General features: G+C 37.2%; 1 protein-coding gene across 1 annotated transcript; it reads left to right on the top strand.

Annotated features, from left to right (window-relative positions):
* Window positions 1–152: 152 nt before the first annotated feature.
* Window positions 153–25984, top strand: CCDC180 (coiled-coil domain containing 180; the record flags this gene model as incomplete). Its single annotated transcript, XM_082327866.1, has 37 exons — window positions 153–221; window positions 787–971; window positions 1814–1896; window positions 2430–2539; window positions 2636–2764; window positions 2961–3071; window positions 4105–4200; window positions 4453–4616; window positions 4852–4971; window positions 5663–5742; window positions 6438–6526; window positions 7044–7166; window positions 7802–7975; window positions 8509–8624; window positions 9970–10096; window positions 10521–10560; window positions 10666–10904; window positions 11500–11717; window positions 12198–12373; window positions 13493–13673; window positions 14210–14356; window positions 14630–14774; window positions 14985–15101; window positions 15511–15609; window positions 15969–16082; window positions 16754–16977; window positions 17773–17843; window positions 18624–18756; window positions 19313–19387; window positions 20343–20409; window positions 20744–20885; window positions 21312–21472; window positions 22276–22413; window positions 23315–23426; window positions 23669–23774; window positions 24328–24466; window positions 25853–25984. 37 exons carry the CDS (start codon window positions 153–155, stop codon window positions 25982–25984), a joined length of 4752 nt encoding a protein of 1583 aa, XP_082183992.1.
* Between the last annotated feature and the right edge of the window lie 29 nt (window positions 25985–26013).

Below are 26013 nucleotides of genomic sequence, written 5' to 3' on the forward strand. Positions count from 1 at the left end.
CGTTAGCAGGTAGCGGAAACCGTGCGGTAGGCGATGTAGCGTCACCCTTAGGAGAACCTTTTAAAACGGAACTGTTTTATCTCCCCTCGGGCCCCGGCTTGTAAATCGCGATTCGCCTGGAAGCGGGCCGGGAGGTGGCCGTGCGGGGCCGCATGCAGCCGGCGGGGGCTGTGCGCCTCCTGCCCAGCGGGGAAGTCTGCAGACAGATCTTTCAAGATCAGGTAAAAAAAAAAAAAAGTAAACGGGTAAGAACCAAATGAGTTAGTTATGTGGGTCTGTTGTTCGCTGGCTGTTAAAGTGGTGACCTCAGGCCAGAGCTCAGTTTCAACCTTTCCGGTTTTTGTTTGTTTTAGTAGAAAACAACTGTGTTATCTTCGGCATATACTTTCTAAAGCACCTACGGGTGTTCCCGTGTCTTCACTGTGTATCAGGATACATTAGTTGAAGGTAGAATCGTTATAAGGCAGCAGTAAAAGGTACATTAAGAGGCACGGTAAGCCAGATGCAGGTGTTTCTCACGCTGCTGTTGACTCTCCTCATAACCACAACCTGGGCACACAATCTCGTTTGCTTCAGTTTTCCTCTCTGAGGAAAGGGATATCTTTTTTTTCCTATTTTGCAAATAGTCTTGGATGAAAATTGCTATGCATGGGCCAAGTAGTGTTAATTATTTTACCCTTCTCTTCTGCCGCCTTTCCCCCGCTCTTTTTATCAATTATTTTGTTATTATTCTCTGTTCAGTAGGTTGGAAAGAATTCTAACCATTTTGATTTTGGTTCTTTGAAGGCTCACTTAGTTCGCTCTTTGGATAAAGTAAGGAACAAGACTAGGTTTTCTATAAAGAATGAAAGGCTCGCTTTGGTTAGGGGCTCAGAAATTTCTACTGATGCCAGGCTACTACCGTGTTACCAGCAGAAGCGTGTTGAAAGAACGCCCTACAATGACTCCACAGAAAAGCCACCGTCATACAGGTAGAGAACGGAAGCGTAAAACCCCAATTATACGTTCATGACTATGAGTATGAAGTTGTAAGGTTTGCACTGGGAGCTAGACGCTCCTGAAGTCCTGGTCACAGCACTAACGGCTTGTCATAGACTGTCTCCTTGCCAGGTGTAAATTGAGTATAATGAGCTGCTGCCTGTTAAAGTGCCGACTGACAGGCTAATATTTGCAATGATGGACGTATTGTATGGCTTTTCTTTTAAAAAGAAATTGTATGTCTTTTTTGTTCAAAGCAATCTAGATATAAGCCCAGTCTGATATGTATTTTTGAACAATATTTAAACTGTGTTAATGGTTTATGTGATGATGCAGTAATGATTATGTAATGACCAAGAAAAGAAATTAGTGTGTCCATCCTTTTCACCCTAACTCTTTGCTGAATAATGGCACCCTTATTCTCACTTCCCCCAAGGAGAAACAGTGCCCCAGCTGGGGGGAAGAGCAGCCGCCAGATAAAGGCTATTTCCACATTTCTAGCTAGTTCTTACTTAACAATTCATAGATTTTTATACCTTTTAGAGACAGTATGGATGTCTTTGTAGTTTAGCTGTATTAAATCTAGCATTATTGCTTTTTATGCCATCATAGCAGATTTGAGGTTGTGATCAACCCAGGAGAGATAATTACTCAGTCCAATTCATCTCAGAAGAAGCAACGTTAATTCTTTGAACCACATTCTTTGAAGTTAGAATGATGCTTATGTTCACTTAAATGTTACATTTTGCCAATTAAATTGACTATTATACCGATTGCAGATCCCTACTCTTACGTATTTAGTAGAAATCAAAGCTTTATTCTCTTTCTGTTTCAGAGAAGCTACAACATTTCAAAAGGCTTGGAAAAGTGTAGATGTAAATGCAGCTGAGGAAGTCGGATCCCTACCTGATTTTGTTGGTAAAATTTATTTCCCTTAATGTCAGGTATTTCAATTTGCGTTTTTACAAGCCACCATACATATAATGGTTTTAGCTGAACAAAGTATAAAATCAAGCTCAGAAACGACCTGACGCATTTTTGATGACTTGTAAGTCATTTTGAGATGAAGAGTCTGCTTATAGAAAAAATGGTTGTAAAATTGTCGATCAATCACAGTTTGTGTTTAGGTGGTAAATTCCAGTTATGATGTAAGCAGATCTCATTCTTGGAAGTTGCAGGCTTTTTCCATCATACCTGAACTTAGTTCATAGCTTCCATGCTTTTACCCTTCTGAAAATCACACATTAATAAAATCACAGGAGATTTTAAAATATGTTCTACTATTTTTAACGTATATTTGCATAAATTTCCCTTCCTGTGGAAAGCTGTCGTGCACTGTCATAGCTGCACAAACTACAGAGGTCGCAGTGTGGATTTAGTGATTCACTGTGCACACATTATGTATTCGGCAGCAGTTCCAAGCTATGTCACCCTCATTTCTTTCTTGGCAGTTCCTGAGGAAACGAGGAGTAATATCTTGGAACGCCTGTCAGAACGCCGGCGAGGCCGTCACGATGCAGCAGTGACCTCAATGTATCATGAGCTTGCCTGCATCGGCAGGGTAAGACTGGATTTTGTAATCCAGATAGTCTGGAGTGCTATACTAGGGTCAGGTCTTAATATTCAAAAGATCAGACTGACTTCCTTACCTTTTTAGGAGATGGAACCCTTTGTTTTGGAGCCTGGAAGATTCCTTCTGACAAAACTGATGGAATCTGATAGAAAAATTGAACTTCTGTTTAGAAAGATGGAGTTTGACATTACTCTGGAAGGTTTCTCGATTGAAGTAAGGCAGCTCATGCTGTTTTCTCATCTTTAGTTATTGGTACCTGGTCTGTGTAACATAGCTTCTCATGTCTTGCTGTAGTTTTAAGGTATAAATGCTTGTTTGTGTTTTAGGTTTTTTTTTTTTGGTTGGTTGGTTGGTGGGGTTTTTTTGACATTTCCTTTTCAATGACATTGTGAGTAAATCCTTCTTGTAGGGTTTGGAAGAACTGTGGAACACCATCCGTCAGGAATCCTTGACCAGAAGGAAATGGATTAGGGAAATGGATGAATCCTTAAGAAAGGTCGAATGGAGTCGAGCTGATAAAGTGAGATGTAGTTTTAATAGCTGTTAATTAAGCATAAGACTATTATTTGCTCATAATGCTGGATGCAGGGCAAAGAGTAGCTTGTTTCCACAGGAGTCGAAAAGGTCTGCCAGGGGTTCTGTTGTGCAGGTGATGACTGTCTTTTCACCAATAGATCATTCTCTCATTTTATACCCATGTAATCAGGAGAAGATACTTCTTTCCCAGTTACAAGGTGTTTGTTCCCCAATTACCTGTAGTAAAGCTGCAAGGAATATGTGAGCTGCTTTTATTCTTCTGCAGGTTATTTAGGTCAAACTGTCAACAGGTCCCATGTTGTTTTGTTGGGACATACCTGTGCTGCAGCTGAGAACGTGCACAGATGTGCCTTAGCTCATTTTAGTATGGGTAGGCTGGGTATCAGTAGCAGACATGCTACAGTTAGGTAGGCTTCAGCCTGACCTGTAAAAGTCATTGGACATCACAGTAAATGTTTGGATAAATAAACGGACAGTCCATAAGGAAGTCCGTGCTGCTTCGTCTGCGTGGGCAGACAAAAGCTATCTGTTACACCTGTGTCAGTTTGCCCTCTCTTTGTGATATGGACGTGATTAATAGGTCCAACAGTATCACCAGTAACTTTCCTGTTTGTTTAGTTATGAAAAATACCAGAGATGACCACATTTGCTTAAATTTCGTGTCCGCTTAAAACAACCAGTGGTGGATTCACTACAGGTACATGAAAGGACGTTGGTTTGATTTTTAAATTCAAATTGCAGCCTGTCTGCAGAGCACTCAATTATCACAGATATTAAAGAGAACTCAGTTGAGTAGTAACAAAATGGAATGTTTTAGTTACTGTTTTTATGAATGATTAAAAAAAATCAGTATTTAAGATATTTAAGATAGGTATTTTAAGATTCACTTCTCAACCTGTCTATCAGCCAATTTATTTTAATAGAAAAAATTGTCTTGTTCCTATCATTGCTTAACTTGGGAAACTGACATTTGAGTTATACGGATGGTTTTTTTGTTTTGCTCTTTTATTGCACAGATAACAGATGTACTGAGGAAGTATACTGTGATACTGGAGGAAATTTCCTTCTTCTTGTCAGCTGATGTTTACAGGTTCATGAATGATGAGGCCATGGTAAATCTTTCATACTGAGAGTCTGGTTTACCTGCGAGAAGGTAGCAATCTGAATATTCCCAGAATGTCTTTTTTTCCAATTGAAATTCATTATTTCTACCTATCAATCACTGTGATATAGGAGAGTTTTCTATTTTGCAGGCTATTCTTTATCATTTTTATTCTTTTTCCCTCATTTTACATAGAAGGGGCTTTTTTTTTTTTTTTTGTTATATGCTGCTTTTATTCCTGTTTTTATTTTTTAACACGCAGATGATTAACAGAGCACTGTTGGCTAATCAGAGGGCAATTGCCAAGCTGTTCTTTAATCTAATGAAATCAGAGATGAAGACGGAATTGGCACATCGATTGACATGGCAAGATAGAGTCAAGGACTGGAAGCTCATCCAAAAGAACTATGTAGTTCACAGTTTCAGGTCAGAAATTTTACAGTTCTATTTTGGACTATGAATAACACAAAGTGACTAGTGTTCAATTGTGTTTTCTACAAACAGTAATATTTTATCATTTTTCCATTATAAAACTAAAAAGCTAAAAGAATTTAGCATTCTTTTTTTACCTGGTATGTACAAAACATATTTTGTATTTGTATTTCAAACATGAATTTTTCCCAAACAGATATTTACTTCAATGTATTCTTCCATCCTACAGAGAATTTATGGGAAGTGAGGAAATACAGAATCCCCCATCTGTAAAAAGAGAAATGGAAAATATGATAACGGATCAGATTTTACTTAGTGAAAGGAGACTGGAGTCTTTGCAGCACCTTGGGTATGACAAAAGAGTGAACAGGAACAAAGGAAAATAGAATTATTTCTAGAGTTAATGAGGGACTTGACTACAAAATTCACTTTGCTCCCTTTCAGTGTGCAGTTGTACAATGCAGCAGTAAGGCAGGGCCTAAACTTCTTTTGTAAAGCTCTTTTTAATGGAAAAAATGCATTCCTGTTTTTTTAATGCAGCAGTTACACTAAATCGGGGGTGATCGCAGGCTAGAAATGCAGAAACACAAAAGTAAATCTTACTAACATTTGAAACGTAGTAGAAAGGGGCAGACGAGGATGGGTAGATAAGTAAAAATTGGTGATCTTGTCACGGCATGATTTCTGTGGGGGAGTTTAATTTGTATAAGAAATTAAGAAAGGAGTCTTGATAGAAATCCAACACCGCTATGTTTGAACGTCCATCCTGACAAGAAGAAGATGGTTTGGGTGCAGTGCATTACAATATTTACAGTTTTTCTTTTACAGTGTATGTAGCAACAAGACATGTTACAGTTAGTTCCTTGTCAGTAAACAGTGGCCTTGAAAAACAGCAGTCATCTTGTTTTATTTTCATTGCTGATACAGCTGTAAATAAAATAAAGCACAAGAGTATGGTTACTCTGATTCATAATTTTATCCTTTAAGAACTGACTGGATTGTATTGGAAGATATCTGACTCTTGTTTCCTATTTCAATAGTGATTTGTTGCCTCCAACACACACAAAAGCTGAGATAAATGAATGGTACAGATCTTTGGTGAATTTAAACAAAAGTATAGGTAAGTTGGGAAATCATAAAAACAGACTGGAATTCAAGCAATTCTTTCTTTCTTTTTTCCAGGCAGTAATGAGTCAGACGGTTGCTTTGAAAGTATATGTTTGCTATATTCTTTGTTCCGTGTATTTCCATGTACCTTCTAAGTTGCTTTGAGCTAGCAATGCGACCACAATAAGCTGTCTATTGTATCACCTCCCTCTTGCCAGCACAAGCATCTTTGCATGGTGAGATCTAGCAGGAACCAACCTGGTTAGAATTAATCTGGGGAAAACAGAAGGTTAATTTTAATGCAGATCAGTTCTCAATCATACAAAAATATTCCTTTTTACCTCTTGGAGAATGAGAGGGGAAGTATTTGAGATGCTTCCTTTCGCTGGGTCCTGTAGTGTGCCTTCCCTCTGTGTGTCTACCTTCTCTTTCTCCAGAGCACGTCCTGTGTTAATGTTCGTAGCCTGTATAATAGCACGAAGTTGCTAGCAATTGTAAATAGCTCACTACTTTTAAGCATAATGATAAAAAGGTTTGTATTAAAACATCTTACTTTATTGGTCGATAGTGTCGTACAAGTGTGAACACACTACTGAGATATATTACTTGTGCTGAGACTCAGCCCAGGTCCTCTGTCATGTTTCCATTTCACGCTGCACTGTGAAATATGGAAATCTTTACAATGGTCTGTTCCTCCATGTCCTTCAGATGCCCACAATGTGCGGTGTATGATGAAAATACGCATCCAGTATGAGATGCTCCAGCAAAAATGTTTGGCAGAATTGCAGTTATGCAAGGTTAGTGTCATAGCTTTGCGGATTCTTGGAAGGATTGTTGGTAACAGTGTACAGTGTCTTGTTACAGCAATACACGTTTGAGGATCCACCAAACGTTGAGATAACAAGTGAAATTAATTTTTAACCTCTGTCTTACTCTGTTAGAAAACTTACTGTCCATTTTGTTTCACAGCAGCCTGTGGTATTTGCACTTGAAATGAGTAAAAGCAGTAACAAATGCCAATAATGAAAGAAGAACCATCCCACGTTTAGGTGGAGGCTGCAGGGTCAGAACCCTCAGCCTTTGTGATGAATCTGTCTTATCTTGGGAAAGAAATTCCACACCTCTGCCTCAGTTTCTCCATTTGTGTCACAATAGAGTTATACTGTTTCCTAACAGAATGTGAGATCTAGGGGGTTGAATCTCTATCCATTCACAAGAAAAGAAGAAACACTAAGTTTAGCCATGCTCTCTAAAAGCCACACAATATTTGTTACATTATATGCATGTCAATAACTTAGCATTCTTTTCATTTAGGACAACCTGTTGAATCTGAATGTTTGTACAAAAAAAGAGGCTGAAGAAATTGTGAATTCTGACTTACTTCAGTTGACTGAGAAACTAAAAAGTCAGTTTGAAGAAGAACTGGAGCATATGGATGTATGTTTATTACATTTATTGTTATTACTCTCCGGGAGTAGCCTGTTCTTCCTGCGCTGCTGCCTGAAACGCCACGTGCATCTTAGGCTATTGATGTCACGTTAGCAAGAGGTCCACAGTGTGACTGAACACCTGCCCCACAAATTAAAAAAGTTTGGTGTGATTCAAGGAGAAGAGTTCAGAATTGTTTGGTTTATATTTATAATAGGTTGTCAGGGATGAATTAGGTATAGCCCATCCTGCCTGGAGGCAGAGGAATAGGTTTAAATGATCTCCCAAATTTCTTTCAATCCTATCTTTTATGAGTCCGTACATGAAAATGACTGGGCAGTTGTTCCTAAAATGATAGATGGCCAGGTACTTCAGGGCATATGCAGAACCTGGTGATTCTGTGCTTTACAGCACCAGAAGAATAAACAGAAGTTTGGATACTCAGCTTCTAGAACAAAAATCCACATTCTTATCCAGTTTACTTGGACTATTTTTTCCTCTCCAAGCAGAAGAGACCGTGCTGAATACTGATAGTGTACTTCCAGGCAGCCTTTTATCATGTTATGTGTCCCCTTTTACTCATTCATTTCACCTTCCAGCAAACAGTTTAATAGTAACTGGTTCACTTAAATGTATTTCTTCAGAGAGACTTTGAGGAGCTGGCTAAACAGAATGAGCGGAATTGTAGAGACTTGTACAGCTATTTCCAGGAGGCCATGGGTCTCTGGGATGTCCATCAACTCAAACTGTCCCAGCAGGAAGGTGAACTTCAGAAGAAATTAGACGAATGCAGATGGAAACAGGATAACTTAATACAGGTATAAACATAAAACCGAGGATGCAGTATGATGTAAAGAAAGGACTTCTTAATGCAGAGAACCCTCTGGAATTCAAAACACCTGGTATAAAATTTAAAACATAATCTTTGACATTTATACTGGAATTTCTACAGGGTAGTTTCATTCTGTCAGCTACATTTTTTGCTAGCTGTTTGTTTCACACTTAATGGACGGTCCTATCTTATTCTTTATATGGCAACAGTGATAAAGATCATATTTTATGTATTAAGTGGCTGCAAGTTTCTATTACACATAAGATCTTGTGCAGGTATAGAGTCTTGTTTGTATGTCAGGTCCTCATATTATGGGTGTAACATGCAACTTGGGGTGGCAACGTCAGAGATGTTCGTTATCGATGAGAGATCTTCATAGTAGATGAGTTTTGGTAAGGTAGCTTCCCTTCGTTGGTGTAAATATATGTACATAATTAAATTATTTGAATCCTAAATAGTTATGAAGCATTTTAGTAATTACCAAGTCCTGTTTACTGGGTTCTTTTTATGTGGCCTTAGATGATGGAAGCTAATCTGGATGTCATTTTGGATAAAATGAGAACAGCGAGCTCTGAAGAAAAGATGAAGAAATATTTGGAGAATGCCCTTTCTTCTTTAGATGACATTAAAGCTAGGTATGAATTTTGTAGTGCAAACTTAAAAAGTAAAGCATATTTGAATGTTGGTTGTACTACTTAGGTCTTGTTTATGCTGTAGTGTGAGGGTGTGGAAAACACCGCTTGCTACTTCATGTAAGAATGTAACATAAAATAATTTCCATATTGAACAAGGTTAAGGCAAATAATACCCACATTTTAGAAGCAGGACTAAGGAAAACTGGTATCATTTAAAAAATATACTGGCTCAGTACTATTACGTAGTATACTATGTCACCCACGCCAATGGGATAATTATTTATTCAGAAGGTACAAGTTGTAGTTCAGATTCTTGAAATGCAGGGATCGGAAAGTAGGTCTGTGCCATCAGCTGTGCTCACGGATTTGATCTCTTTCAAGGTTGCAAGGACTAGAAGTTACTAATAACTTTCAGATAGCCAAAGGATATATTTTGGTAATCTTCCTGTTACATTTCTCATGATCGGGCATTCGCATCTTTAAAAATCACATCAAAATTGGCATATACCACTCTCCTTGCTGAAGATCTTCGCAGAAGGTTTGAGGATTAAGTAGCCAGAGAGGAAGCAGTTATATTTTCACACCCAGAAGTCTTTTCTGTCTGTTAGATCGGAGGCAGATTAGAAGAGCAGTGTGGACCTGAGGGGCAGATACACACACATGCACACACCTCACACTGTAATTGGGTTTAAAGCTGTTGGTTCAGTACTCTTCATATTCATTAGGTCAATTTAAAATAACCCAAAGGTAATGTACCTTTTTAGGTGCGTGAAAATACCGTGAGGGGTTGCAGAGATGGAATGTAATCTATCTGAATATTTGAACACATACGTAACTTCCCCATAATTATCTTCATATGGGAGACAAAACAAATGTAAATGTAAATGAAAACAGGTGTGAACATTGATTTTTCTTGAACCAAGACTCAGCTTGAACCATTAGTTTTCATTTCCAAGTAAAACGAAAATAAACCAGAAAAGCTTCAGTCACAGCTGAGCATGATACAGAACTAACATGAAAGACAGTAATTTGACCTCTCACTTCTAATATTCCTTATGTAAGCACAGGTCTTGAATGGTTTCCCGTCCAAAATGAAAGATCTGAAATACTTTATTGTGAAGATTTCTTAACTTTTGTGCATTTATATATTTGTAATGAACTAATCTCTACTAACAAGCCAGGATGTGATTGTATTCAGGCCAAACAGATGTAGGACAACATTTAGCCTAAAGGTTTTATGACATTGGTCAAAAAGTTAGATTTGGATTTAAAGACTTTGTAGTCATGTTTCATTTTATTTCTACACATACTGAAGTCTCTTAAACAGTGACTTTAAATTTGACAGGTATGAGACATGCAACAAAATTCTAATGGATAAAGTCATGGCTTACCCAGAAGCTATTTTGCGGGAATTGATTTCTTATAGTACATCCATCAGCCAATATTTTAATGTAAAGGAAATCTTCAGACAGGTATAAAGAAAACAAACTACTTCTGGTTTAAAATCTTACTGGTGTCTTAATTTTTCACTTTTGGGAAAATTTACATTACCTTTAAAATTTAGATTATATAAACTAAAGCATTGTTTTGGCCATGGGACTGAAGTGCTTTTGGCAGAAATAGAGGTGGGGGGAAACACAAAACCTTTCTCTGTCCCACACTTTTAACTCTGTCCTTGTTACAAACTGCATTTCAGCACATTCACAGAAAACTGCAAGGTAACAAAATTATATTAATCAATTTGAGTGCTATGGCTTCTTTAGAAGAGAAGTGATCCATTCAAGACTATCATATCTTATTGAAATAGATATATTTGGAGAAGGAATATGGATTTCTTATAAGCAAGCAAATCCTTATTTTTAAACTGTGTGGGGTTTTTTGTTGTTTTGCTTTTAGAACTTGCAAGGAAAGACAGACTTCACATTTCGAGATCAAGGTAATACCTCAACGGTACAAACAGGTATTTTTGCTTGCTTGTTTTTCAATCTGTATTTCTTTGGATTGTGACCAGTAAAACTCTGTTTTAACTGCAAAGAACTAGTTAAGGCTTCAGAAGCTGAACATCTGGTGGAGCAGGAAGCTGAGAGCGTTGTGCAAGAAAATGAAGGAGAGGAAGAGACGGACAGTTCTCAACGAGAAAATGAAGAAACGAACACAGCTGAGAATGAGGAGACCTTTGAACAGGAGACTGAAGAAACAGAGGAAAAAGAAGATGGGGAGAGTATTCCTCAGGAAAGTGAAGAAACTGAGCATGCAGAACAGGGGGTAAGCTTTACACAGGTAAGTGAACAAGAGGATAAATTTGAAGGCAAAGGAAGTCTTGCACAAAATAATGATGAATATGAAGTCTTCTTTTTGCTGAGGTAAGTCTAAATTCCTTAAAGTAGATTAGATTTAGTTTGTACACAAAGCACACAGGAGTCTTTATTGTTTTCATTTATTTCTGGACTATTAGGGCTTTAGATCCCTTTTTATGGGGAAATGGAGCGTATAAAACAGTTTACAACCGTTCCTTATGCACTGCTCTTACCCTTGTAAAAACCTTTTGCGTAGATTTTTTTTTTTTAAATATCTTTCTTTCTTTCATCATAGTATTCTTAACCCATGGTGAATGATTTAAACTGTATTTGCATCTAAGTATGAGTATTTCAGGTCTTTAGTTACGTGAATTTATTACCATAACAAAAACCTTTTAAAACATTGATGACTCTGCCTATTGAGACTTGCAAGCATATTCTCTGTATGAATGTTGTTCACATTGAGAACAAGAGCATTATTCTTAATATCCTTAGGATTCTTACAGTAGCTTGCGCACTGTTGATTCTATCCTTATACCTTTAAAGGTAACAGATGATGATTTCCAGTTGTTTCCTAGGCTATGTTCAACAGCAGCAAGACAGAAAGCTCTGAAATTGTCGTTGAGACCTTTTCCACTTCTAGTGGAAACTCTTACACGGTTCTTGGAGTTGAAGAGGCAGGAAAGACTGATATCCCAGAGACTTACTTTACAAAATATGAAAAAAAAGAATCACTTCCTATGTACCTGAAACATGTACTTATCAAAGAAACCGTGTTTGTAGAGCTAAAGAAACGGTTAGTAGAAAACAGTTTACGTTCTTTCTTTCCCTTTAGGTAATAGACAAATTTCAGCTGTTCGGAAGAAACATTAGACTAAAGATGCAAAAATTATCTAATTATTTTGATGTTATTCTTCTTTTTAAATTGATAAAAATAAGAGAAATTTTTTATATTGCTTTTCATCCATGACTCTCAAAGTACCACACAAGCGTTTACCTCTTACAGAACATTCATATTTTACAGAAAACTATTTAGTGAGAAAACATGTTCCAGAAAGGCAAGTAATTTGCCCAAATTCCCTGCACAGCCATGAAGGTAAAATGCCTGCTACCCAGTAGTATGCAGCCAGCTCAAAAACTCTACCAGTATTGTGCAAATGGTAATGAAACCATATCTTCCTGTAGTCAGAAGTTAAATTCTTAGAATTAATATATTTAATAAATTCTTATTTATTACTTACTGTTCCTCACTGTAATATTTCTTTTTCAATCATAGGATTCGCCTCTGCTTTTTTGAACACTTGGAGAAATGGTTTGCAGAGTCCTTGTCCAACTCCCGTGTCTTTGTAGCTGCCAAGAAAGAGGAGCTGAATTCAGAACTTCAGCTGCGTCTTCACTTGCATCAACAGAGGCAGGAGAATATACAGACAAATATCTACAACGTTAGAGCTGGTACCAACTTTTTTTTTACTCTGAGCATTACACGTCTTCATTGAGAGACGATCATAAGTGGACCAAAATCTGTATCAGTGTCAGTTGACTCAGTAGTAGAGGACAATAGGAAGCAGTTGAGTGTCTACTAATTCCTAGTATAATATGTTACTCATATATTTTAAAAAAGATGTTTCTTTTCTATAGCTCATACTGGTTTGTGCTATTTTATGTTTGGAAAATACCCAGCAGTGCATTGATCAACCACTTGATTGTAAAGGGTATAGAACATTCAGTTTCTGTTGTCAATATTTTGAGTCCTCATTCTCCTTGCAATTAACAAGAGTTTGCAATGTACAAAAATAATTTTAAAAGTGTTGCAAAAAAAGGATTAGCAAGTGTTCGGAGAGACAAAATGCCAGGGCTTGGCTTTGGAATACAGGAGAGGAAGGATTTAGCAATATGAAATATCACTGAAGAGCTACAGATTGACCACTAATCAGAACTCTTTTTTTTTTTTTTTTTGTATGGCAAGTGTCAGGTTTTTCTGGTGGAAAAACATTACTTAAGACAGGTTTGTTGGTCTTTAACATATAATAAAAATAATAAAAAATTCTCTTTTGAGAGAACAGGCAAATAATTTTTCAGTTCCACTTTTTCCTGCAAAGAGGACAGGTGCCTTCTCTGGCAGTTTTCTTGAGGCTGATTGGCTGGTTCTTGATTTATCCAACTATCATTCCAGATGGGAGACCAAAAATGATTCCCCCCCCCCCCCCCCAAAATAGGGAGAAGTGTATTTTCCATTAAAAAAAAAATCCTTTACCTTTACTTTTGTTACAAGACTGACAATAGAGATAATGGAGATATCAGCAGTGACCAAAAATAAAGGAAAAAGAAGGCTTAGAGCAAACAAAAGACATTTGTGATTTGAATGGATTAGGAGCTGCCTGGGATACATGTCAAACACAGGAGAAAAGTCAAAGAAACAGAATCGGATGTATTTTATTTGTACATTTTAGCCACTGAGATCTGGCTCAGTTTATTTTACCACTGCTTCTGATAATAGGTTGGCTGGTGGTTGTGATAGTCCGCAGTAAACAGAGAATAATGACCATATTGTAAAATTTCTTTTCTTATCAGTGGAACTGTTGCTTCACAAAGAGTGTCTAGAGTGCCACTGTGCCGGGGTGGTGGAAGGTCTGAAAAAGGAGAGAGCTGAATTTATCAAATTTTGTGATCAGCAAAATAACATCAGCAAAAACTTACATTCGCGAATCCGTGACATGGAGTCCGTCTTCTGCAGTGCTCCTATGACTGAGAAGTAAGTGTGCCACAGGTGGGGCTGGCTGTGAATTTCCATAGTTAAATACTCCCGATTGCTGTCTGAGATGTTCCTGGTTTGCATTCTGAATCTGTTTTATGTGTCATTACTCTTCAATGAAGACTGCTTCATGAAACTTTAAAAAAAGTAAAGGATTTTTGTTTCCTTTATCTGTCCCTGAAGAAATGAAAATCAGTACTGAATGGATGACAATTTTCATATATTTTCAAAGTGCTGGCAGTCTTAAAGTAGAAAAGATGTTTCATCTGTTTAGATTTTATCCAGTTTACTGAACCTGCACAGTAATAGCAATTGACTAACTGGCTCTGAAGGATACTCTTCAATAGCATCAGCTGCTTGCTGATATCTTCCCAGTGTTCATCAAAACGATCACAGCTCAGTGACTTGCTTTCAGAATACTAAACCACTCTTGAGTTCTCAGATTTTGTTCATGTTTTTACAGCCAGCAGTCTCTGAATCATAATGTGTGCTCCTCTTTCTACATGCTTTCCCTGTCTTTTATTACTTGCTGTTAGGTTAGTTTCTTTCAGCAACAGTCTGCACTCAGAGCTACATAATCATCTGGAAGTGATCCAGGTTTCCATGAGGAGTTACCGGAACTATCTGGAGGAAGCTTTAGGAAAATTAAGGGATTCAAATGTGGATTTTCTCAAAGCTTGCAGGTATACAGATTTCATTGGAGTGTTGTTTATAGTTACCTATTTCTGGGCATCAGCATTTGTTGCATAGGCAGAACAGTAAAATTAAAGTTTATTTTGTTGTTCACCTAGTTTGCTATTTAAAAAAAAAACACATTTATTTTGTTAAGCCACAATTATTGTACTGTTTTCATCACATTGGTGTTGATATCTATGTTTTAGGGCTGCTTAGCTAAAATTGTCTTTGAGAAAGGAAGACTCCTAGCCAATTGCTTTTACTTTGCTGGTTGCTTTCAGATTATTTTTGGAGGGAGGTAACTTTTCTCCTGAGGAGGTAAAGTCTTTCAGCAAGCGTCTTCAGGAAGAAAGTAAGCATATTGACTCTTTTGAATGCTTAATCAAGACAGATATGGAGAAACTGGAATCGAGCTGCTTGAAGCAGGTGTGCAGAGTTTCATTCTTTCAAGTTATGTATTATATTGGCATATTTGATGTGATTTATAATCAGCCTGCTCCCAGGTTAGGATTGTAAGACTGCTCTGTGTGGCAATTACATGATGGAAAAAATAAGTAGAAATGGTGAGTTCTATTATTTAAGTTTTAAAAAGTAATAATTAATTAGTTCTGTCTCTTGTTTCTGGCATTCTTAAAGGCTACTGAACTTATCAATCAGTCTGAAACAAAGTTCCATTATCTCTTGATGAATCGAGTCTTTATGGAGAAGATCCAACGATTTTTGACAAATCTACGAGTGCAAATCAAATCAGAGGTACAAATAGAAACATCAGAACTTTGTTTAAATGAGCTATAATCATTTCTCTTTTATTCCATTGAAGAGATTTTTGGCTGAATTCAGAGTGGACAAACATTAAGACTTTTTATATTCATTCAAAACCTGTTTTCTGTCATTATCAGCTTAAACTATGTTTTTACTACTGCTGCAGCTATGCTGGAACACTATGGTCTTGCAGCACATTGAGTATGTCCATCTGAATAGACCAGCATTTTTGAGTGGTGCAGTAAAGGACATGAAGTGTTGCTTTTGTGAATTACTGTTTTCTGCTTCTCCTCTGAGTACCAGTGATTGTTTTTACCTGTGAGTCTAGTGGTTTTGAAGTGGAGCCTCTGAAAATCCCTTGAATGGGATTTCACTTCACCAATATCTGCTTCTGCTTTAGGTAGCAAATTCCAATTTGCAGGCAGCGACATTAAACTCTTATCTGGAGAAGCTCCATCAGAAGACAGATGCTTGTGCTCATCCTACTGCAGATGAAGAAGTAAGTTCTAATCAGCACGAAATGGTATTTAATTTGACTTGGTGTTAATTTGACTCACTGTGTGTGTTTGTATAATGTATAAACTAATATTTTTGAGGTAGACGTATGTTTATACACATTCAGGGGGTGAGCAGAAAGAGTACTTTACCACAGAATTTTTGCTCAGGAAGGTCCTGCACCTGTTTTCCTGTTTGCCAAACAAAAAACATAGCCTCTATACAATCTTATTGCTTTCATGTATGTGTAAATAAAATGGCAGCAGAACAGAGTCAAATGATGTTGTGTGCAACAGTCAGCGTATCTGAGAAGTCTGAAATAGCTAGTTTAGTAAATACCATCTGTATTATCATATCTTTCAGGCTTTGACTTCCGAAGAGCTGTATGATTTTGCCAAAGTAGTGTTGAAAGAACTAAAAAAGAGGAGCCAGTATCTTGGCTGCTTGCTAGTAAAAGCAACGAGGACACATGATAATGTAAAATAGCGTTTAATTTCTCTATATTGTATTTAATACTGAGTGAATTTTTATGTGTATATGTTTTAAAGGTTTTTCAGAATCCGTGCTTTGAATTTTCAAATGAAGAAAGATGCTGCATTATGCCAAGCTGTCCAAGACATTGTAACATTAGGTCAGCTTTTTTAAGAGGCTGAGTAAATCAGTCATCACTGAGTTTCCTAAATGTTAAAGGTGCGCAGCGTCACAATGAGTTGCTCGGTTCTTTGCAAGAATTTATTTTCCAGGTGTAGTGCTATTCATAGATACATATTTCATGTGTTTCTTTAAATAATTTAAAAAAGAAAAATCAAATGTGTCCCGAAGAGATTTTTTTTTTTTTTTTTTTTTTTTAATCAAGTGTGTGGGGTTTTATCCCTTCCTTGCCTGGAAAGTCTGTCCTTATTTTGTAATCTACAGTGGATCATTGTTTTAAGGGTATATACTTAAATACTGCTTATGATAATTATGAGAATCTACTCTTAACCACTTTCAAGTGTCTCAGCGTTGTATAGCTGTAACAACATTACTGCTAGAATCATAAAGAACTAACTTTCAGCCTGTGAAGCAAAATAGTGTATGTTTGGAAGATTTGCTTAGTAATCAGTAACTACATGTAATGCTTTCACTAATTGCCTGCTACAGTCAACAAGGTTTCATTTTTCTTCCCATTTCAGGAGGACTTTACCCCTCTTGCAACGGATGTTACCTTACAAGGTCCGATTGCTGTTGCCGTTCGAACAGAGTGTCTCAGAGATGAGAACAGAGTGATGGTGATGGGGCTGGATCCTGTCAAATTTCCGTTGTTAAATCCAAGCAGAATGGGAAAGTCTGCAGTTGATGATTTATCAATAAGCGTTATCAAAAATTTACTTGAGTAAGTACTTGTTTGCCTAAAGGTATTTATCTGTCACTGTCTTTATTTATATTTTATTTGCTATATGTACCTCTTCTCTTCATGAGGCTTATGATAACACTACAAGGGACTTCACCACAGTATTTTAAAAATTTATATTCTGGAAGCATACAAAGGTTTTCCTGAATTCATATTTTCTAGTTTACCTTTGTATATACAGAACTATTGAATATATTGTTCATAGGTAATACTACTACATACTTTCTGATCAGTCTAGCTTTAAAAATCAGTCTAGCTGAGACCATTTTCTTTCTAAGAACAAGAGTTCTAATAGCCAAAAAATACCCCAATGTGAGTAATAAGTGACATCTAGTTTATAGCACTATGATAAATTTTAAGTATTAAATTTTTGTCTTCTGGAGCCTTATTTTAGTTAAAAAGTGATTACATGCTACATAGTTGAATGAACATATAAAGTGTGAAATGAACAGTATGTGTGTGATTTGCAAATAAATGTTTTAATGCAGTTTTGCTTGTAGAAATTCCAAAATTCCAGTTAAAAAATTAGTTAGTCCCATGAAAGTACTTATATTGACACTGTCAGTTGTAAAAGTAATCCTATCTGTTAAATATTATCCTAGAAATTTAACTGCACTTAGCACATGGTAGGGATAGAGAACTTACATAGTTCTCTATGTAATATATAATATAGTATATAATATAAAATAGCAGGGTAGTCAATAGCTGCTTAGCTCTTTTTTTTTTTTCTTTTTTTTTTTCTTTTTTTGGTTTTTTTTTTGGTTTTTTTTGTTTCAGAATTCAGCCATCCAGAAAATCTTCAGGCCGAAATCAGGAGAGACCTGATCACTCGCGTTCATTAAGACCAGGTATGCCAGCATTTCTTTTAATACATCACATTCATCTAAATTGTAGCTCCTAGCATATCACGGAGCAGGTCTAGCATGGTCCAGGCCAGTGGCTTACGTGCTAGCTCTGAGAGAGTTGTGCATCCCAGTTTTTTTTCTTGGATATCTTTACTTTGCAACAATAAGATGATTTTTGGCTCTTAACCAATGAACGCTGCAGAATGAGATAATAATTTTGTAAAGAGTACCCATATTTGTGATAGCAAAAGGGAAAAGGGGTGGAGAAAGGAATTAGAAGAGAAGTCATGAAAACAGGTAGGGGATCAGGGATCCTTCTCACAGTGCATGATCATTCACTCAAAGGTGAGTGCAGAGGTAACCCCAGCTGCTCCCTACCTAGTGTTCCCACTTCCTCATCTCTCTTCTCCAGAGCTCGACTCCTCCAGCCACTGCCAAAAATATCCTCTCTCCCTTCCACATTCCATCACAGCCAAAACTATGAATATAGCCCATTGATTCTGCTTCTTATTCCCTGCCTTTATGTTGGTTTAAATCTCCTCCCATCTACCACATTTTCTATGACATTCCCATTACTCATGCCCCAGTGCACAACCTTTTATTGCTGTTGCCACTGCTGCATTACTTCAGTTCTGTCTGCCAGAAATGATTGTTCCTATAGTTGTCCCCTTAATGTTGTAAGGAATCATTATAGAAATGAGAACACAAACTATATAACTGTATAAAAAAGATTTCAGTTAGCATTTATACAATGTTCTTAATCTTTCCTTGTTAAATATAAAGCAAGTCTTCCCACATCAAAGAAGAATTTTCACTTAAAAGTATCTGAAGAAGGTCCTCAGAACTCTGCTGCTTACAGCTCTGCCGCTCAGATCACGAAGAAGTCATCTGTTAAGAAAAAGAAGCCACCAGGAAGGTAAGACCCCTGAAAGGAGGAATTCCACTTATATTCCTACGCAGAATTTTACCTAAACTTTGTCCACTGTCTGCTCTTTGAAAAATTCTTAATGCTTATCATTTGGGACCTCTTCCCTGTTTATGTCCTCATGATCAGCTCTGCATTTTTATTTTCAGATTTTGGCTGGAAAAACCTTCTTCTTGTTCTCCTTCATCTGCTGTTGTTTTGTATTTTGAAGCTGTTGAAATATAGACTAACCACACTCCTAAATCAATATGGCTTGATTTTCAGGTCTGGTGTCTAAACAGTATGTCTTCAGCTTAGTCCATAGATAGATGAAATGAGCTACTGTAATAGTGAGAACAACAGAAAAGTTTTGAAGAGCCGTTGAGGAGAGAATCCTAAGAATTTTTTTCCATCAACAAAATATTTTCATGTAATACTAGTTTTAGAGTTACATTTTTCCCAATTTTTATTCAGTTTCATGTCCATCATGTGACTGACTAGCTCAAATAATCAGCCAGAGAAGGAAAATACTTGTGGATAGTTTCAAATTAATGTTTTGCCTCCCTAGGACACAGAAATACACCAGACCAGTTCTCAGTGACAAGAGATTCCAGATATTTGGAGAGAAGCCTCCAGAATCTGAGTAAGTCATGTGTATTTGCAGAAATAGAAGTTAATCTGCAAAAACCCCCCACCTATCTATATTTATCTATTTATTTATTTATAATCATGAACTATAGAGTTCACCATTGAATTTTGAGGTATTTAACCTTGATATTTATGGGCCAACATGTTTACAGAACAGTTCCTTTTTGCAGCATAATAATAGTGAATATAAAAGTCATCCATTTTATTCTGTTTAATGTCTGAAATGGGTGGCCTCATTGGAGCCCATTTTGTACATTTACAAAAAATGGGCTGGAAAATGTAAAATAGCCTGTCTTTCAGTTATTTTCACCTCTAAGAATATCAATAAATAGTATACACTACATTCTTGTGCTCAATATTATCTTTATATGAATAAACAAGGAACAAACTGTTTAGGAGGTGATTTTTAAATGGTTTCATTCTCCTTCTCTAAGAAAATTATCATTTTTTTTCTTGATATGTGCAGTTTTACTATATAGAATTGAGCTATTTCATATGTGCCATGCAAAACTATTAAAATTAATGCCTAAGATGTTTAAGTGCTTGGGAATTTTGTTGCACATTGTGTTTCAAAATACTTCCAGTAAACACCTAGACCCACCTTCCAATATTTTTGATTTCTCAAAAATGCATGGGAAGCTCTTAAGGTAAGTTTTGAGCATGGGAAGTTGGCTAAGATTGCTGGTTTTGTTCCAGTGACGTGGAGGTGTTCTCCAGGAAGCATTTACAATAGCTCAGAGTCCTTGCTGCTTCTGAAGAGAATCTGTACTAATGGGGGTGAAGGTTCTTAGGCATTCTGAATATTCGTTTCTGTGTACTCTGAAAAATGTATTAAAATAAACCTGATCAAAGGAGTTGAAAAACAGTAAATATTGCCAATGTGATCATTTTACAGTGATTGTCTTTTTTTTTTTTTTTTTTTTTTACTTTTTTATTTTGTTTGTTTTCAGTACTTTTAAGGGGATTATTCTGAATATTCTCTGGACGGGCAATAACAGCTTGCTCTGCCTTGCTGAGGTAAGAAAACCCAGTGTTCTTCAGTCACTTTTGCTTTTATAGGTCTACTCCTGTGTTAGCGAAATAATTTGGTTCTTTGCCATGTTTGGATGGCCATCCAAAAATTTTCCTTTCTTTGCCAGTGCATCTAATTTTTAAGTAGCATTTGATACAGTGTATTTTTAATCACAGGTTTCTTCATAAACATGAACTGAGCTTTTTAGAATCGGAGGAAGAAAACGGGTCTCGAATAAGAGAGCGGTTGATAGCTTTGTATATCCCTGCTACTGTTATATGCCTAGATGCAACTTATGTGTTATCAACAGCTTTTCCGTTTTATCTTTACCTCCTGAAGGAGTTCTACCAAAAAGAGAAACCTCAAATCACAATGCCTGAAGATCTGCCAGAGACATTTGAACGCTGTGCTGAAGTGCTCAAACAGAATCTGTTGTCATACCAAAGTGAGACAGATGTTTACTACAATTCCTGTCTTACAGGTAAATTCATTCAGTTAAGACTTTTAATTTCTTGTGTATGTAATTTTTCAGTTATGTAAACTGAAAATTGCAGTGATCGAGAATTATGTAGCTTTCTTAATCCATCACACTCAGTGGAAAAACTCCAGTTGATTTTACTGGAAATTGGGCCGATATTATTGGCCCAATATTATCAGCTACAAAAAGCGTGGTAGAAGGGCACTTGACTAAGTTGAAAGACCTGAACGAGGTCACATCTTTTAGCAAGTGTATGTTTCTCAAAGCATTGGACCTAGAAAAAGGAATGGCAGGGTCAGAATCTCTGAGAGAGAGAATTCCAGGTGGTTTGACCCTTGCCGTGTACATTCAACTCCGCTGAGGGTTTTTTTTTTTTTCCTTGCAATGAATACTTCTGTGTAACATAAACACCCTGTCTTTTCCAAAAAGAATTTCAGGATCAATTGAAGTTGTTTGAGAAGGAGCTCCCTTATGTCTCCCAGTTGGCATTTGATAGTCTTTTAAAAGAACACGAGCAGAAGCTCAGCTATTCCACTGGCCAGATTCGGCAGGTCTTCAATAAGCAGCTGGAAGACTGGGAGAGTGTGAAGGTATGTATCATGGACATATTGGAATGCTTCCAGTGTAAGCAGTGCTAAACACATCAGAATTATAACATTTTCTTTTTATTAATCTCACTGCTTAATCACTCACTGCTGAGTTAGCCACAGATTTAGTTTCTGTGTTTGCAGTTAGTCTGCATAGCTCTACTGGAAGCTTTGTGTTTCTAGTAACTCAGTCCCTTCTCTCACTGCTTCCAGCATTGGGCTGCCTCTTGTAATCTTGTACAGCTCTGCCTGTCATCTTACACGTAGATTGTAAACTCTTTAAGGGCTGTGACATTGTGGTATGGCTATACAGCTCATGCTGTATGGGTGCACTCATTTGTAGGTACTATGATATAGGGATAATGAAATATCATTATTTACTATCTTTCAAAAAAGAGGTGTATTTTGTCCGTTACTACCAGAACTGATAACAGAATCATAATGGAAATCATGCAGAAAGTGTTACAGAGTAGTATCTTGAGATTTTGTCTCTCTGAGTATTAAGTTAAATCCAGGAAGAAATACAAAAATATAAAAAATACCTTGTTTACCACTTGGTAGGAGAGATTATTATTTGTTGAGAACAGAAACCAAGGTGAGATCAGAGGCCCTGTTCTCCAGCAGATAGGCAATTTGGCATATACTGCACTGCAAGGCTTATGTCTAGACAGCCAAGGCATACACTACACTGTCTTTGTCTTTCTGAATACTTTCATACAGAAATGTGTGGTTTTACTTCTTCCTTATTGTGACTCAATTGCACATGCTTTGCTGAAGGCATTTCTTTCTTATGTATTTACTTCCAGGCTGTGAACAAGAATCAGTTACATCCCTCTCTGGGACACCCAGACAACTTACTTCAGCTGGATGCTTTGTGCCAAGAGGAAATCAAAAGGCAAAAAGACCAAGCTGATGGTATCCATCTCAACACACAGATGCTGCAGGTAATCGTAAAGCCTTAGTATGAACTTAGATGTTGCTTTTGGAAAGGAGAGTACATCTCAGATACATTTTCCCTCCCCATCAAAAGTGAACTGGAAAATGTTTTCAGTTTTAGGCAATCCTGTTCATATATCTTTTAAGTTCTGTACTATCAGCATTAGATCAATATATACATAAACGCATATGTACACGTGCATAGATTTATTGTGGAACGAACTGATCTTTTGTATCATTCAAAGAACATACTGAAGAAGAGATGACTTCTACCTTAATGGCAGAATTATTGGCTCTAAGTCTAAATTGGGAGCAACAGTGACATCCTCTGGTTGGTTACTTGCAGACAACAAACGCCTGGAAGGGTTTCTTCTGCGTGCGTTTCACTAGTGCAAATAATTGACATTTTTCTACACAAAATTGAGAACTAGAATAAGCAGAATTTTACAGGAGAGCTTCAGGAATCAAAATGCTTTTCCCGCTCCATCCTCTAGGGTTATTGAAGGTCAGTTCCCCAGCATTAAAGCTCTTTGCTTCTCTCAGGCCGCTTACTCAAAATTCTATCTTGTCTGCAGACTATATATATATATTTAGGCAGAAGGTGCATTTACAGGTAGCTGTTTTTATCAGGTTTAGATGCTTAACCCAAATATTCAAGTACTGGGGAACTATTCACAGAACTCTATAGCTTTTTGTACTTTACCTTAGGTAACAGGTAGTGTTGAGAATACTGCAGAGGGGCACTTTTAGACCCTGCTATGTGCAACTTCAAGCCTTATGTCTGTTATCTGCAGCTGTTGCAAAATGTCAAGGTTGGATATTTGTGTAGTTCTTTTGGAGCTAAACTAAGAGGAGAGGAGATCGGATTATCAAAAGAATTCCTCTCGCCTGTCTCCAATGTCCCAACAGGACTGTGCTGCTGAGTGTGCTCAGAACTTTGTTTCTGCGCTAGCTGCCCTCACTGAAAAGCTGCTTCTGGAATTAGATGAAAGTATCACTGTTGATGATGTACAAGTAGCAAGTAAGTAAAGAAGTGAGTGCTTGTTCAGGCCTCCACTTCCTTCTCAAAGATTGCAGGAGACTTTGCCTAGAAGAGGAGACTTTTATATGCTATAGTACTTGAAATGGAAAGATTTGCATGATCAAGCATGCACAGCTATTTCTTGAAAGTGAAGAGCATCTAGCAGCATATAGTTACTTCAAAGCAATGGTACTGCTGCCATTGTTTTGTTGTTGCTGAGCCTATGTTCTACTCTCTCCCAGAAACGGAAACACCAAGAGAGGGGACATCCCCTTTAATCCGCCGTAAACAAGCTGGACTTCCTCTGGATATCGGTGAAGTTAAACAGTTAATTGAACGTGGGAGCAGGTAATATTTGAAGATACTGAACACTGTTCTATGTAATTTCTCTTCTCTAAACTAGTATCAGACGCTGTCCTCATAGTTTTTTGCTGCACTTGTTGAAACTGCTGAGCACTATGCTCATCATTAGCAATGTCATTTAACTAGTTATGGGGCAGTTTGGGTGGGCGATGATTTTAAAGAAAGAATAGCAATGGATCCAAATAAATAAAAGTGAATTGCGTATTGTATTGTAAAGCAATACAATTTCAATTTTAATGCTGTGCCGCTTTGCTAGCCACTATTTGTCAATTCAGCACTTTCAAATCTATGAATATACTGTGTATTTTCACTCAGAAGAATTCTATTTACTGTGCAGAGATCCTAAGGTTTTAAAAGAAAAGGTGGTTGTACTAAATAAGGTAGTTTTTAGGGTAATCCCTTTGTGGAGATTAAAAAAAGCATTTAATCTTTTGCACTTTAAGTACAAGTAACATGAATTAGTATAATCTGCTCTCTTTTCTAACTTTGTCTCTCATGTGGCTTCTTCGGTTGGTTGGTTTGTTTTGGTTTTTTAAAGGACTTGGCCAGGCATACCCGTGACTACTCTTACAGACCAGTCAGACTCCGTTCTTTGCAGAGCAACTGCATCAGTTACAACAGCTAAGACTACGCTGGGCCACGTAGCAGCAGTAGAAGCAAGAGATGCTGTATATAAGGTTGGTCTGTGGGAAAGGACTGTGAGTGGGGCTGCTACTGTTGTGGATTTGTTTTTTTTAAGAAGAAAATTATAGATATTGATAAAGACATATTCACCGTGTGTAGAAATCCTCTCTCGTGTCCGTTTCTTTGTGATGCTGTCAAAAGCAGACAGAGTTGGTTTCTCAGGGAGCCCTCTCATTCGGATACGTTACAATGGGGAGCTGTTTCAGCAGAGAAGCATGGATGGTGTCAGAAACAGGACACTCCATGCGTTTCAGCAGCATCACAATTCAAAAAGTAGCTGCTGCCACCCACAAAGCCATTTCAATACAGCTTGCTTTCACTCACCTTTCTTTCTAAAGCCTACAGCTCTAGCTTTATATCACAAAGGATGATTTTTCCATACAAGGTGAAGGGCTGTAAGATACTTCATATCTATCTTACGTCCTGAACCGTCACAGAGCATTGTTTCCGCCATAAAAATGATCACTCTTTCTTCACTAAGTCTGCTAGAAGAATGAACACATTCCAGACAGCTCTGAGACTCTGACTTGCACTGGCAATAGCTTGTGAAACAGTAGCGTTCAGCAATTAGGAGAATATTCTTACGTGAAATAATTTGGAAATTAATGGTCAGTGTTTATGCATCTGTCCTGGAAGTAATCGTACTGCCAGTGAACTGAATTAATTTTTAAAATATATATATTTTTAATATGGAAATGTAAAATGCACTGTCAACAATGGCAAATGCCATTAAAACTATAAATTTGCATGAGTGTTTTATGTATCCAGTTATGGTACCTAAGCACTTGGTTACAGTACAGTTTTGAAGTGAACGTAGTTTGTCAGCAGGGTGTGATATAGTAAATGCATGCCACAGAAATATTTTCCTGAACGTATGTTGCATTAAAAATACAGTATTTTATATTTTGGAGCATGGACTCTTTAATAAAGGTGCCTTGAGGTTTTCATGGTAGTCTACCAGTTTCTGTTTAGGTGAAATACCTTTTTAGCAGCTTTGTAATAGTTCAGTTTATACTCCTGACTTAGGAAGTTCCAGCAAGAGCCAGGTGCATTCTATGTTTGAGACGCATGCTTTCCCCTCTGTTCTCTAGAAAAGGCAGCTCTTTAATCTTAGGAGCTAATGGAAGTGAGATGAAGATCTTGCGTTTTTAGCAAAATTTAAATACTGCTGATAATTTAGTTTCAGAAATCTTTAAAAGGAGCACAGAAGGAAGGCAGTGAATAATTCATTGTTCATATAGTTCTGTTGTCAAAGGCAGAAAATAAGTGGCCTGTATGCAATCTTCTGACACAGTGGATCAGGACCTGGATTTAGGCAAAGTAAAATTATATTTCATCACTACCAATTTTGTCCTTTGTTGTTGTTGTTGTTTACACAGAAATACAAATGTAAACTTGAGCAGCAGTTTGCCCAGATCCAGGAAGAAAGTACAGCTCAGCTGCTGACAATTCAGCGTTGGGAAGATTGGTGGAAACGATCCATCCAGAAGATTAAGCAATTCTATACATGAGATCAGTCAAATCTTGCTGATGTCCTGAT

Source organism: Platalea leucorodia (assembly GCF_965183815.1).
Source record: "Platalea leucorodia genome assembly, chromosome: 15".
NCBI classification, from domain to species: domain Eukaryota; kingdom Metazoa; phylum Chordata; class Aves; order Pelecaniformes; family Threskiornithidae; genus Platalea; species Platalea leucorodia.